The 14,349-nt window shown below is 51.5% G+C and overlaps 2 protein-coding genes across 4 annotated transcripts; both read left to right on the top strand.

Annotated features, from left to right (window-relative positions):
* Nucleotides 1-4,637: 4,637 nt before the first annotated feature.
* On the top strand, nt 4,638-11,621 carry Dpagt1 (dolichyl-phosphate N-acetylglucosaminephosphotransferase 1). Of its 3 annotated transcripts, XR_016532799.1 has the most exons (10): nt 4,640-5,176; nt 5,532-5,652; nt 5,838-6,051; nt 6,470-6,616; nt 8,873-8,957; nt 9,703-9,891; nt 10,186-10,273; nt 10,437-10,592; nt 10,669-11,038; nt 11,159-11,621. XR_016532799.1 is itself a non-coding variant. In XM_090319353.1 (9 exons), the coding sequence occupies exons 1-9, from the start codon at nt 5,010-5,012 to the stop codon at nt 10,732-10,734; spliced, it is 1,233 nt and encodes a 410-aa protein (XP_090175479.1). In that variant the 5' UTR covers nt 4,640-5,009; the 3' UTR covers nt 10,735-11,151. The 3 variants fall into 3 exon arrangements, 2 of the variants coding, with proteins under 2 accessions (XP_090175480.1, XP_090175479.1); XM_090319353.1 differs by lacking the exon at nt 11,159-11,621 and having other exon boundaries at nt 10,669-11,151; XM_090319354.1 differs by lacking the exons at nt 6,470-6,616; nt 11,159-11,621 and having other exon boundaries at nt 4,638-5,176; nt 10,669-11,151.
* A 1,254-nt stretch (nt 11,622-12,875) lies between these two features.
* Nucleotides 12,876-13,843, top strand: H2ax (H2A.X variant histone). Its single transcript, XM_090319355.1, has one exon. It carries the CDS (start codon nt 12,931-12,933, stop codon nt 13,360-13,362), a length of 432 nt encoding a protein of 143 aa, XP_090175481.1. The 5' UTR covers nt 12,876-12,930; the 3' UTR covers nt 13,363-13,843.
* Nucleotides 13,844-14,349: the final 506 nt, after the last annotated feature.

The following is a 14,349-nucleotide window of genomic DNA, read 5'->3' on the forward strand; positions in this document are numbered from 1 at the left end:
AGCTTAAACATAAAACCTCAAGCCCTCCCTTAGCTTTTTCACTCAAGGCTGGCACTTTACCACTTGAACTGCATCTTTACTTCTGGCTTTTTGCTGGTAAATTTGAGATCAAAGTTTTTTGCCAGACTGGTGAACCATGATCCTCAGATCTCAGCCTCCTTAGTCAGAATGACAGGCATAAGCCACCAGTGCCAGACTGGTTCTCTGAATTCTTAGACTTAGTCCCTCTTCTCTCTGGGTCTTTGCCAGATACTGCTTCACAATTCATGAATTTACGATTACATGAACTTAGTCATTATTTCATTCTGTCTTATAAAGTAGCTGGCTGTTTATATGACTGCTTTTTCCACTCACCAGGAAATTTTCTTTTTTCTTTTATTTGCCAGTCCTAGGGCTTGAACTCAGGACCTGAGCACTGTCCTTGGAGTTTCTCTAGAATAAAGCGCTACCACTTGAGCCACAGTACCACTTCTGGCCTTTTCTATGTATGTGGTACCGAGGAATCGAACCCAGGTCTTCATACATGTGAGGCAAGCAATTCCTGACCCCTCATCAGAAAATTTTCTAAGGGTGGGCATCATGTCTTATTCATCTCTCTTCCGTTTATTCAACCAAGGTATTTCAAATACACTAAAATACTTCTCGGGGAAGCAATTGCATTTATATGATGTGTTCCACACAATATTTTGTGGTTTCTTGTTTTTGTTGTTTTGGGTTTTTTTGCCAGTCCTGGGGCCTGGGCACTGCCCTTGGACATTTTTTTTTCCAGTCTTGGCTTGAACTCAGGGCCTGAGCACTATCCTTGGGCTTTCTCAAGGCTAGAGCTCTACCACTTGAGCCACTATGTATGTGGTACCGAGGAATTGAACCCAGGCCTTCCTGCATGCTAGGCAAGCACTCTACCACTAGGCCAAACTCCCGGCTTACTTGATGGTTTTTATACACATTGTTGGGAGTTGTGAATTGTTATTTTAAGAGGTCTAATAGAAATGTCTCAATGTACTTATAAACAAATAATTTCTGTGTTCTTTCCCTCTTCCTCCTTCTCTTTCTCCAGTCCTAGGGCTTGAACTCAGGGCCTGGGCACTGTTCCTGAGCTTCTTTTGCTCAAGGCTAGCACTCTACCACTTAAGCCACAGCACCACCTCTGATTTTTTCTGTTTATGTAGTATTGAGGAATTGAACCCAGGGCTTCATGCATGCTAGGCATGCACTCTACCACTAAGTCACCTTCCCAGTCTCTGGGAGTGTGTGTGTGTGTGTGTGTGTGTGTGTGTTTTGTTTTGTTTTGTCTTGGGGCTTGAACTCTGGGCCTGTGTGCTATCCCTGAGCTCTTCAGCTCAAGGATACCATCCTACCTCTGGAGCCACAGCACCAAGTCTGGGTTTCAGGTGGTTAATTGGAGATAAGAGTCTCCAGCTGGGTGAGGTATCGCATGCCTCCTGACTACTCAGGAGTCTGAGATCTGAGGATAGCAGTTCAAAGCCAGCCTGGGCACAAAAGATCATGAGACTCTTATCTCCAATTAATCTCTAGAAAACAGGAAGTAGGGCTGTGGCTTCAGGAGGGAGGTAGGGTAGCCTAGAGCTGAAGATCTCAGAGATAGCGCCCAGGCCCAGAGTTCAAGTCCCATGACCCACAAAGAGAGAGAGAGAGAGAGAGAGAGAGAGAGAGAGAGAGAGAGAGAGAGAGAGAGAGAGAGAGAGAGAGAGAGAGAGAGAGAGAGAGAGAATATCCTGGACTTCAGTGCCCAGGGATGGCTTTGAACTGAGATCTTCAGATCTCAGCCTCCTGAGTAAGTAGGATTACAAGAGTGAGCCACTACACCTGGCTTTTTTGTTTTGTTTTGGTCTATTGTGGTACTTGGACTCATGGCCTGAACACCATCTCTGAGCTTTTTTACTCAAGGCTAGTACTCTTACCACTTTAAGCCACAGTACCACTTCTGGTTTTCTGGTGGTTAATTGGAGGTAAGAGTCTTATGGACCTTCCTCTCTGGGCTGGCTTTGAACCACAATCTCAGATCTCAGCCTCCTGAGTAGGTAGGATTACATGTGGGAGCCACCAGCACCCATCAATTTTTGTATTATTTCCATCTTTCAAAAATCAATTCATCATGCTTTCAGATAATAACTTTTTCAGGCTACACTGACGGGAGAAAGGTAGGAAGAAAAAGAACGAGTAACTCAGCTGCCTGAACTACAAATAGGGTCACACAAATGTCAAGCACGATTCCAGACTATCCAGCTCTGCCTCATGGTCTTTTAGCATTGTGAACTATTTTCGTGACAGGTTTTGTCTGGCAATTAGTTTAATAGCGGATTGGACTTGCTTACTGGGAGGCATTCAGGGCTACTTAATAGATGGCATCTCAGAGATTGTCTGCTCTGCCCAGAGACAATGACAACTCAGCTGATCTGAGTCCCAGCAACTTTAGCATTCAGAAAAATGCTTTGAACTTTTATCAAGATAGACACAAAATTTCAAGCCAACTATGTGTTTGTTTCTCTGAGCCCTTACCATCACAGGAACATAATTATTAGGATTATATGGCAAGCATCCAAGTAACCATTTTCTGATGGGGTCTGTATATGGTTGATGAATCCAAGTGCCCTGTGTTTGAACAGGTCCAGCCTCCTGGGTGGGGTGGGTAGGATAATGATCCCAGAGAAGAGAGATCTTAAGGCTCCAGTCAGGTTGAAAAGCAAGGTTTATTAGGGATGTGGCCAAAAAGAAAAAGAAACAGGTACAGACTGTCTCTCAGGTCTCCAAGGAGTCTCAGCCTGCTTCTGATCAACAAGACACTCAAGGGGAAGGGAAATCCTTTGGGGATCCACAAGTTCCTCCTTCCCACCTGCTCCTCCTATCCAGCTCTCTGGGTTTGGAAAGCCCTTCCACTTCCCTGCTGATGGACATCTTTCCAGATACAACTCCTCAAGGGGCCGGGAGTTTGGCCTAGTGGTAGAGTGCTTGCCTAGCATGCATGAAGACCTGGGTTCGATTCCTCGGTACCACATATATAGACAAAAACTGGAAATAGTGCTGTGGCTCCAGTGGTAGAGCTCTAGCCTTGAGAAAGAGCAAGGACAGTGCTCAGGTCCTGAGTTCAAGGCCCAGGACTGGCAAAATAAAAAACAAAAAATCTCAAGGTCCACTCACTTCATGACTCCAAGTGCACTTATCACCCTCTACACTCTCTCTAGGTTCTGACTCCATGTCTGTAATCTTGTACACAGGTATCTTTGTGTCCTTAACCCCAGGGGAAATCTTGTGGAAAGGAAAACATTTTCTCTAGAGAATTTGGGGAGTTTTTTGTTTGCTTTTTTTTTTTTTTTTTTTTTTGCCAGTCCTGGGCTGAAGCTCAGGGCCAGAGCCCTATCCTTGGATTTTCTCAAGGCTAGAGCTCTACCACGTGAGCCTCAGCACCACTTCCAGCTTTTTTCTATGTATGTGGTACCAAGGAATCAAACCTGGGTCTTCGTGCATGCTAGGCAAGCACTCTACCACTAGGCCAAATTCCCGGCCCCTGTTTGCTTTTTTATTTGTTGTTTTTGTTGTGGGGCTTGAACTCTGGGCCCGGGCACTGTCCCTGAGCTCTTCAGCTTCAAAGCTATCACCCTACCCTTCCTCCAGAGAATTTGTGCACATGCCTGCACCATGTATGTAGAGCAAAACACAACTTGTTTTAATAATTACTGGGAGGAGAGAGGAGGGAGGGTGTTTGTTAATTAGAGCTACTTTCGAGTATTAGGGACCTACACCTAATTTTGAGGAAAAGCATCATCAAAAGAGTCAATCTCATTCTGATTCTTGGGCAGGCTATTGGCCCATTCTCCTATCCACCTTGTGGGTTGTTTTTTTTCGCCCGTCTTGAGCTTGAACTCGGGGCCTGAGTACTGTCCCTGAGCTCCTTTGCTCATGGTTAGCACTGTACTACTCGAGCCACGGTGCCATTTCCGGCTCTGTTTATGTGGTACTGAGGAATCGAACTCAGGGCTACGGCTGAGCCACGTTTCCAGTCCTTCTCCCCAGCTCCCGCACAGCAGGGAGTCCATGGAGACGGTGGCTGGGCACGAGCAGTCTGGTGTCTGACAGGTGTCAGGCCAAGGGCGCGCTGACCTCGGTGGAGGAAGGCGCCTCCAGCTCTCCGGAAGCAGGTGGGCCTCTGCCCTTGTCTTCCCAGCCCCTCAGGAGCCACCTCCCCATGTCGGGAGCTGGGCACGGCGCAGTGATCGGAGGCCAAGTTAACATTCCGGGCTGGATCCAGGGTCCGACGCCTTCAAAGCTGAAGCGGCCTCCCTGGGTTGCCAGGCAACCAAGTGCTACGCGCGGGGGCCAGGCGGGCGGAGCCCACACCGTCCGTCCACAGGGTCGCCGCGGCTCTGGGAACGGAGTAGTGCTGGCTGTCGACTGCGAGAGCGACGGGTGTTCCGCCCCGCTCCCCGGTCAGCTCCCCGCCCGGCCCGCGCTCCGCTCCCCCGCGGGGTCCTCCCGGCCCTGCGAGCCGGACGTCACCGGCGAGGGCTGACGTGGAGCTCGGGGCGGAGGGGCGGGCCGCGCCTGGCACGTGACCGGAGGGGGCGGTCCCCTGGGGCCGGGCGGGCGTGACTTCCGGTCTGCGCTCGGCGTCTTCCCCGTCCTGTCCGGAGACTCTCCGCCCTTGGCTGTCCTTCTGGAGTCGATGCTGACAAAACCAGAGTGCCTGCCTACTCAGCTGCGCGAGACGCCGGTTCCCGGAAACCCCGGGCGGGCGCGCGGCCGGCGCTGCCCGGATTAAAAATGGCGCCCCCGCCTTCGGCACCCTCGGTGCGTCCAGGCCGAGATCCGGGCGGAAACGGGGGGACTCCGGCGCCGAGGGTCCGGGCCGAGGCGGATTGCTGGCGCCTCGGGGGTCAGGAGGGCGGGTCGGGCGTGGGAATCCTCGGCGGGCTGGGCGCCGCCACCCCGCGCAGCTGAGGCCCGGGCACCGCGGCCCCGGCCGCCCCTCCGCGGGGCTCCCGGCCCGTGCCATGTGGGCCTTCCCGGAGCTGCCCATGCCGCCGCCCCTCCTGGTGAACCTGACCGGCTCCGTGCTGGGCTTCGTGGCCACCGTCACCCTCATCCCCGCCTTCCGCGAGCACTTCATGGCCGCGCGCCTCTGTGGCCGGGACCTCAACAAACCCATCCAGCGGGAAATGTGAGTAGCGGAGGCCGGGTGTCCCGGGGTGGGAGGCGGGTGTCCCGGGGTGGGAGGCCGGTGGCCCGGGGTGGGAGGCCGGTGGCCCGGGGTGGGAGGCCGGGGTGGGCCTGCCTGAGGTGGGGACCAGAGCGAAACCCCGAGGCCTCCCGGAAGCCGCACGGCCCAGCCTGGGGGAAGGATGGACGGGAACTCCAGCTGTGCGTGCCCCCCTCCCTGTGTGTCCTCCCTTCCCACCGAACACCACGGAACGAGGGACGCCCACGCCGTCTGGGATTGCGGCCCCCCCGGCCCTGGCGAATGACCACGCCCCATTTCCTCTTCCTCTGCCCTCCACTCGCCTGTGGGGCCACAGCCCGGAGTCCCAGGGAGTGATCAGCGGTGCTGTCTTCCTGATCATCCTCTTCTGCTTCATCCCTTTCCCCTTCCTGAACTGCTTCGTGGAGGAGCAGTGTAAGGCATTTCCCCACCATGAAGTAAGTGAGCTAGTGGGAGCCTTTGGCGGGGACTTGGGGGAGGCGCGGGAGGGAAGGGATCTCAGAGAGCGGGGGTTCTTTGGACTTGGGAGAAAGGACTGAAGACACAACTGAAAAGACAAGAATTCTTGAAAGGTGGGATGGCAGAGCGGGCATGAATCATGACCTGCCCGAGCCTCCCCCAGTTTGTGGCCCTGATAGGTGCCCTCCTTGCCATCTGCTGCATGATCTTCCTGGGCTTCGCGGATGACGTTTTGAATCTGCGATGGCGCCACAAGCTGTTGCTACCCACCGCGGCCTCACTACCTCTCCTCATGGTCTATTTCACTAACTTCGGCAACACCACCATTGTGGTACCCAAGCCTGTACGTCCACTTCTTGGCCTACATCTGGACTTGGGTAAGTATCCCGCCACTACTGCCTCCGTGACACATACTTCAGGACATTCCCCACTCCTTCCCACCTCACTCCAACCTCTGCAGGTATCAGAGGACACTTCTTAGCGTTCCACATTCTCCTCTAAGTGTTCCTGTTAGGTCCCTTTCTGGTGGCCCTTCACATCCTGTGTTCTGTTCTCAACAGAAAGTTCTTAAATGCTTTTCTTTTTTTTTGCCAGTCCTGGGCTTGGGCTCTGGGCATGAGCACCATCCTTGGGTCTTCTCAAGGCTAGAGCTCTACCACTTGAGCCTCAGCACCACTTCTGGCTTTTTCTATGTATGTGGTACCGAGGCAAGCACTCTACCACTAAGCCAAACGCCCAGCCCTTAAATTCTGCTTTCTTAGGTGGTGCTGTTTTTCGTGCTGTGTCTCCCTCTAGGGGTCCTGTACTATGTCTACATGGGGCTGCTTGCGGTGTTCTGTACGAATGCCATCAATATCTTAGCAGGAGTCAATGGCCTAGAGGCTGGCCAGTCACTGGTCATCTCTGCGTCTATCATTATCTTCAACCTGGTGGAGCTGGGAGGTAGGTGAGATTGGAGGTGGGATGAGAGAGCTCTGAGGGGGAAGAAAGGTAGTTGTCTGATGTATGTGTATGGCTTTGGAGAACTCAGATCGGGGAAGCTACTTTGAAAATTACTGATACCTAAGTAAGTCAGGACCTTGTACCTTATGCCTGTGATTCTAGTTACTCAGGAGACTGAGAACCAGAGGATGGCAGTTTGGAGCCAACCCAGGGAGAAAAATCAAAGAGACTCCATTTCTAAAATAACAAGCAAAAGGCTAGAGGCATGGCTCCAGTGGTAAAGTGCCAGCCAAACAAGAGGCCCTGAGTTCAAGCCCTAGTATAGGCAGAAGAAAGAAAAATGATTATATTGAAGAATTCAAAAATAAAGCCAACTTATAAAAATAGTAAAAAGCGGGGATGTAAGCATGGTTTCAGTGGTATATAGCAGGAGCTATGCCAAGAGTTCAAGCCCAAGGGGGGAAATTGACTTAAAGTTAAGCACTGTTTTTCTGTTTTGTTTTGTTCTGTTTTTCCCTGTTGATTTTTGGGTCAATATTTGGGATTGCACTTAATCTTTTTTTTTTTTTTTTTGCCAGTCCTGGGTTTGAGCTCAGGGCATGAGCACTATCCTTGGACTTTCCCAAGTCTAGAGCTATACCACTTGAGCCTACGCACCACTTCTGGCCTTTTTCTATGTATGTGGTAGGGAAGACTCTAACCCTGATCTTTGTGCATTCTAGGCAAGCACTACCACTAGGCCAAACTCCTGGCCCCATTGTACTTAATCTTAAGCGCAAGCAGATGCCCTACTACATGAGTCACCACCCAGTTCTAAACTAAGCACTGGTTGGTTTTTTTTTGTCAGTCCTGAGGCTTGAACTCAGGGCCTGAGCACTGTCCTTGGACTCTCTCAAGGCTAGCACTCTACCACTTGAGCCTCAGCACCACTTCCGGCTTTTTTTCTGTATGTATGTGGTACCAAGGAATTGAACCCGGGTCTTCGTGCATGCTAGGCAAGCACTTTAACCACTAGGCCAAACTCCCGGCCCCCTCATTTAAATCTTAACAGCTCTGTGTTATACGTATCAGTTCTGTTTTACAGGTAAGAAAATGGAGGCTTAGAGAAGGTAAATGTGTCATATTCAAGGTCACACTGCCAGGAAGTGAAGCTGGTATTCAACCCTAGGGTCAGAATGTCTAAACCAAATTTAAGACATTCATTAGGCATTGTTTTTGTTTTTAGTGCTAGTCTGGTGCTTGAACTCAAGGCCTGGTCACTGTCATGGAGCTTTTTTTGCTCAAGGCTAATGCTCTGCTGTTTGAGCCACAGTTCTGTTTCTGGCTTTTTGGTAACTAATTAAGAAGTAAGAGTTTTATAGGCCTTCCTGCTCAGGCTAGCTTTGAACTGATTCTTAGATCTCAGCCTGAGTAGCTAGGATGACAAGTAAAAGTCACTGGTGCCCAGCCATTCATTAGTTTTTGAAGGCTTCATGAAAGTACTGAAATACTGGAAACTGTATGACATTTAAAAAAGGGGGTGGGGGGGAGTGTGGCCTAGTGGTAGAGTGCTTGCCTAGCATACACAAAGCCCTGGGTTCAATTCCTGGGAACAACATATACAGAAAAGGCTGGAAGTGGTGCTGTGGCTTAACTGGTAGAGCACTAGCTTTGGCCCTAAGAAAAGCTCAAGGACAGTGTTGGGCTCTGAATTCAAGCCCCAGGACTGGCAAAAACAACAACAACAAAAATGATGTCTTTTAATCATGAGTTGGATGAAGGGGTGGAGGTGATTGGGGGGGTGGGGGTGGGGGTGGCAGGGGCAGTGCTAATTAGGGCTTGAACTGAGGGCCTGCTGCTCTCAATGTTTTTTGTTTGTTTGTTTTTGGTTCATAGTGGGGCTTAGACTCTGGACCTGGGCACTGTTTCTGAGCTCTTCAGCTCAAGGCTACCACCCTACCCCTTGAGCTACAGTGCCACTTCCAGTTATTTTCTTTGTATGTTTTTTTCCTAGTGGTTAATTGGAGTTAAGAGTCCCACGTTCTTTAGTGCCTGGGCTGGCTTTGAGCCAAGATCCTCAGATCTCAGCCTTCTGAGTAGCTAGGATTATAGGCATGTGCCACCATGCCCAGAAATATATGTTAGTTTTAAAGAGTTATAGAAGAAAGCAACTTGGGTTGAAATGGATGATACATGTAGGAATAGAACTTAGAGAGATAGACAAAAATTGGGCCATCGTATGGAGGGCCTGTGTTCACTTTCCCTTCTTTTCCAAAGGTGATTATCGAGATGATCATGTCTTTTCTCTCTACTTCATGATACCCTTTTTTTTCACCACTTTGGGATTGCTCTACCATAACTGGTAAGTATGGATTCAGGAGTCAGATGTCTGTACATGCCGCAAAAGATGGTCTTCATCCTGATGTAGTTCCTGATAGAGACTAAACCTGTATATACTTTTGCTGAGTATTTTCTCTTTTCTTTTTTTGGGGGGGTGGGTGGGTCATGGGGCTTGAACTCTGGGCCTGGGCACTGTCTCTGAGCTCTTCAGCTCAAGGCTATTGCCCTATCCCTGGGCCTGGGTGCTGTCCCTGAGCTCTTCAGCTCAAGGCTACTTCCCTACCCTTGAGCCAAGCCTCAGTTCCCATTTTCTAGAGGTTAATTGGAGATAAGATTCTCAAGTTCTTTTGTGTCAGGGCTGGCTTTGAAGTTTGATCCTCAGATTTCAGCCTCTCGAGTAGCTAGGATTACAGACGTGAGCCACCAGTACCAGGCTTTGCTGAGTATTTTCTCTGTCTTCAGTTGTAGCCTGTCATCCCTTCCCTGCTTCCCCATGATTCTAGGAATCACACTCATAGCCTCCTACTGCTAACCAATTTACCACTGAGCTGCAAACTCAGCCCAGTAGTGTTCTGAACTTGATGACTATCTAGTAGTGGCTAGCCCCTGGAATAGATAATTTGAGGCTTGGGGTCCTGCAGAGATGCTGTAACAGCTATTGTCTCTGTTTAGTCAAAACCAGCGTCAAGGTAAGCTCAGTGTCCAAATGTGGGAGGAAAGGTTAGTAATGCTTCTTGCTGTTGGCTCAGAGGCTTTTCCCCACATAGGTACCCATCACGGGTGTTTGTGGGAGACACCTTCTGTTACTTTGCTGGCATGACCTTTGCCGTGGTGGGCATCTTGGGACACTTCAGCAAGACCATGCTACTGTTCTTCATGCCCCAGGTGTTCAACTTCCTCTACTCACTGCCTCAGCTCCTGCGCATCATTCCCTGTCCTCGCCACCGTATGCCCAGGTAGCCACTTTGGAACTTGAAGGGGATATCATAGAGTTTCCCTTGAAAAGGATATCATAGCGTTTCGCTGGGATTCTAAAGATAGCCTAGGTAAAGGAAATAGGCCCTTATAATTTACAAAGCACATTTACATACATAATCTGAATGTTCACAGTAGTTCTGATCACACAGAAACAAAAATAGATCTCAGGTTGTTTGATTCCACTTTAATTGCTCTTCCTGGTAATTATCCACAAGGAGGCGAATTCTTTGAGGAGTGGCCTAGTTGTGTAAAGCTGTCTTCCCCCCCTGCAGACTCAATACCGAGACAGGCAAACTGGAGATGAGCTATTCCAAGTTCAAGACCAAGAGCCTCTCTTTCTTGGGCACCTTTGTATTAAAGGTAACTAGGTAACAAGGAGGTAAGGCCCCAGGCCACCATCCTAAGCTCGGGGAATGGGACCCTAGGTCTACAAGCAGACTCAAGGGGAACTTGGAAGCATCAAGTAGATCCCCATTCCTGGAACGTCGGTATTAGTTGAAGTTCTCTAACTCTGGTCCCCCAGGTAGCAGAGAACCTCCAGCTGGTGGCCGTGCGACACAGTGAGGATGAGGATGGTGCCTTCACTGAATGTAACAACATGACTCTCATCAACTTGCTACTTAAAGTCTTTGGGCCCATCCATGAGCGAGACCTCACGTTGCTCCTATTGCTGCTTCAGGTGAGGGCAAGGATGGGGTTTGTGCCTCCTCATCTCCCTTTCTTTGGTTCTTATTCCAGACCCTTTCTCTTTGCAGATCCTGGGCAGCGCTGTCACCTTCTCCATTCGCTACCAACTTGTCCGACTCTTCTATGATGTCTAAGTTCCCCTTTACCTCACAAGTCTCCAGGGGGCCAACCTGTGTCTGGTTCAAGACTAATGACTCCTGGGCCAGCCCTCCCCCATTCTTCGTTCTCTTTGAGATATTGCCTTCAGCGTTGACATCTTGAACCTTTTTGGCCTTCTAATGATGATTAGATTTTACCTGTGGCTTTCATCAACTTGCCACTCTCTTTCCATTTCATTTTCACAGCCTCCTAAGGTGGGGACACAGAAGCTTTTATGCAGATATCCATAACTCAACATTCAAATTCCTGACTGGGCCCTGACATAGAGCCTGAACCAGGGTGAGGACCATAGACAACTTTATATTTGACTATAAATTATGTGTTCTGATTAGAGCAGATGCAGGGGCCCAGTGCTCCCAAAAGTGACAATAAAGTATTTCCTTTTTCTTGTTCCTACAGATATATTTCCTCTTTCCCTCCCCACTTCAGTACTGGAGAATGAACTCGGGGTCTCCATGTAGTAAGCAAGTGCTCTACCACTGAGCTATATCCCAGCCACTATAGTTTCTATACTGATGGGGTAAATTGGAAGGGTGAGGGAAATACTCTCCACAAGAGGATATCTATTATTTCTCTGCTGTATTAGATCCTAATAAATTACAAAAGCCACAGACCAGTGGTTCACACTTATATAATAGTTTCTCAGGAGACTGAGATCTGACGACTGCCATTTGAAGCCAATCCAGGCAGGAAAAGTCCACACGTTTGACTTCAGTTAATCAGCAAAATATCTGACTGGAGGTACACTGGTAGAGTGCCATGAACAAAAAAATTGAACAAGAGGTAGAGGCCCTCACTGTAAACCCCAGTACCAGCATAAATAGTGAACTGAGACCAGAAAGAACATATTGAATAAAAATTAAAATGCTTAGCTGGGTGCTGGTGACTCATGCTTGTAATCCTAACTACTCAGAAGGCTGAGTTCTGAGTATCCTAATTCCAAGTGAGGCCAGGCAAAGTCTGAGACTTATTGCCAATTAACCACAACTAGAAGTGGCGCTGTGGCTCAAAGAGGTAGAGCACACAGGGTCAGCGCCCAGGCTTTAAGTCCAAGACTGACATATATACATTTGTTTACTTCAGTTGGTATGAAAGGCCATTAAGATCTCTTCTAACATAGGACTGTTTTATTTTGTTTTTCTCTCATGTACTGCTCTAAGGAGGCAGAGATGTGTAGTGTTGACTTTTTTTGTGACCGTTTTGGGACTTGAACTCAGGGTTTGGGTACTTGGGTACTATCCCTGTTCCTTAGCTTTTTCACTCAAGGCTAAAAGCTAGAGTTCTCTATCACTTGAATAAAGGACAGATCTACTTTTTTTGGAGGGGGGCTCATAGGGCTTTAACTCAGGGCATTGTCCCGGAGCTCTTCGGCTCAAGGCTACCTCCCTACCCCTGAGCCTGGGCGATGTCCCTGAGCTCTTCAACTCAAGGCTACTGCTCTACCCTTGAGCCACAGCCCCACTTTTTGTTTTCTAGCGATTAGTTGGAGATATGGGCTTTGTAGTGCCCGGGCTGGTTTTGAACCTTGATCCTCAGCGCTCTGCCTCCAGAGTAGCTAGGATTATGGGCGTGAGCCACCGTGCCCGGCTGCACAGCTCCACTTCTTTATTTTTGGTAGTTAATTGGTAATAGAAGGGCCTCTCTGGCTTTCCTACCCAGGCTGGGTTCAGATGGCATCCTCAGATCACAGCCTCCGGGGTAGCTCGGGTTACGCGCGTGACCCAGGAGCCACCCTTTTAAAAATCCCAGGCCAGCACAGACCAGCCCGAAGCTTCGGACTCCATCCTTTTGTCTTCCGGATCTCCGTCCCGCGGTCTCCCGCGGTCTCCCGCGGTCGTGTTTAAATCTCGCGCGCTTTACGAGGATTGGCCCGATCAGGAAGGGGTGGGCTCTCCGCGCGTCGTCACTCCCGCACGCAGCTTCCCCGGGCAAAAGGTTTTCAAATTCGACCAATCGCGGGGCGCGCTCCCTCCTCCGACGCACGCTACGGAAGTGTTAATCCTGACCAATCAGGGGCAGGGGTTAGAGAAAAGAGCCAATCGGGAGGGCGCGGGGGTGTGCCCTGAGAGCTTATAAGGGGAGCTCGCGGCGCGCTGGGCGACAGTTGGATTGCGGCGAGTGGCGGTTGGGAACCTTTGGGCGTCCATTTTCACCTGTCTACCTCGCGCACCATGTCCGGCCGCGGCAAGACCGGCGGGAAGGCCCGCGCCAAAGCCAAGTCGCGCTCTTCCCGGGCCGGCCTCCAGTTCCCGGTGGGCCGCGTCCACCGGCTGCTGCGGAAGGGCCACTACGCCGAGCGGGTGGGCGCCGGCGCGCCCGTGTACCTGGCGGCGGTGCTCGAGTACCTGACGGCCGAGATCCTGGAGCTGGCGGGCAACGCGGCCCGCGACAACAAGAAGACGCGGATCATCCCCCGCCACCTGCAGCTGGCCATCCGCAACGACGAGGAGCTCAACAAGCTCCTGGGCGGCGTGACGATCGCGCAGGGCGGCGTCCTGCCCAACATCCAGGCCGTGCTGCTGCCCAAGAAGACCAGCGCCACCGTGGGGCCGAAGGCGCCGGCGAGCGGCAAGAAGGGCACCCAGGCCTCCCAGGAGTACTGAGGGGCGCCCGCGCCGCGGCCGCCCCCGCCCTCCAGGCCACCACAAAGGCCCTTTTAAGGGCCACCACCGCCTCACCGGAAGAGCTGAGCGGCCTGGGTTGGGGGTCGGAGGGGCCGCCGCGTCGCCCCCGTCCGCTCCCCCCGGCTCCCCCCGCGCCCGCACGGCCTGCCGCGGCGCCCGGGGCCTGCGGGAGGGGAGGGGCTCGGGCTCCCCATCCTCGGAACGACTTGACTCGCAGTGCGGACGCCGCGCCCTCCGGAGCACTTGGCCCGCGCCCTGACGCAGGGCCCAGGTGGGCAGCCAAGGGGAAGCTTGGTGCTTAGCCCTCGCCAGGACCTCAGGCGTTGACTGCTGGCTTCCTGGCCTCGGTGGGAGAGGGATGACTGGCCTGTGTCGGTGTCCGCGCCACCCCGGCGGCCGAGCCCCGAGGCCTTCACTCCGATCCCCCTCCATCTTCATTCATCGGCCTGCGCGGCGCGGCCGGGAGTAAGAGGGCCAGGGCCCCCGGCTTGCGTTCGCGGCTGCCATGTGACATGGACAGCAAAGCTGTGCTTGTGCGAGACTGGTAGCCGGCCCGTGGGCCTGGCACCCATTTTCCTTCCAGCTCCTCACCAGGATACCAGCACAAACCCGTCTGGACCGAGCCTCTGGGCTTCCGAACTGGGACTCTGCAGCTAACCCATCTAAGACTAGAATCTCGAAGTATTGGGGAGTTTCACATGGGCTAATTTTGTTTATTAAAGGATGGTTGTTTTTTAAAGAGTGTCTGTTTTCATTTTTCAAGTTAAAGGACTGGTAATTCCTAAGGAAGTGGGGGGGGGGTGGAAGAGGTTGTCTAATCTTTGCTATTAGCTGGAGAAAGGATAAGCCGCAGGACTTTTGGTTATATTGAGTTACAGTATACCTCAGGGCTGGACTTGAACCCATAGTCTTCCTGTGTCTGCCTCCCAAATGCTGGGATTTTAGGCTTGGTCCTCGTACCAGGCA

This window comes from Megascapheus bottae, chromosome 27 (assembly GCF_031878675.1).
Source record: "Megascapheus bottae isolate mThoBot1 chromosome 27, mThoBot2.hap1, whole genome shotgun sequence".
NCBI classification, from domain to species: Eukaryota; Metazoa; Chordata; class Mammalia; order Rodentia; family Geomyidae; genus Megascapheus; species Megascapheus bottae.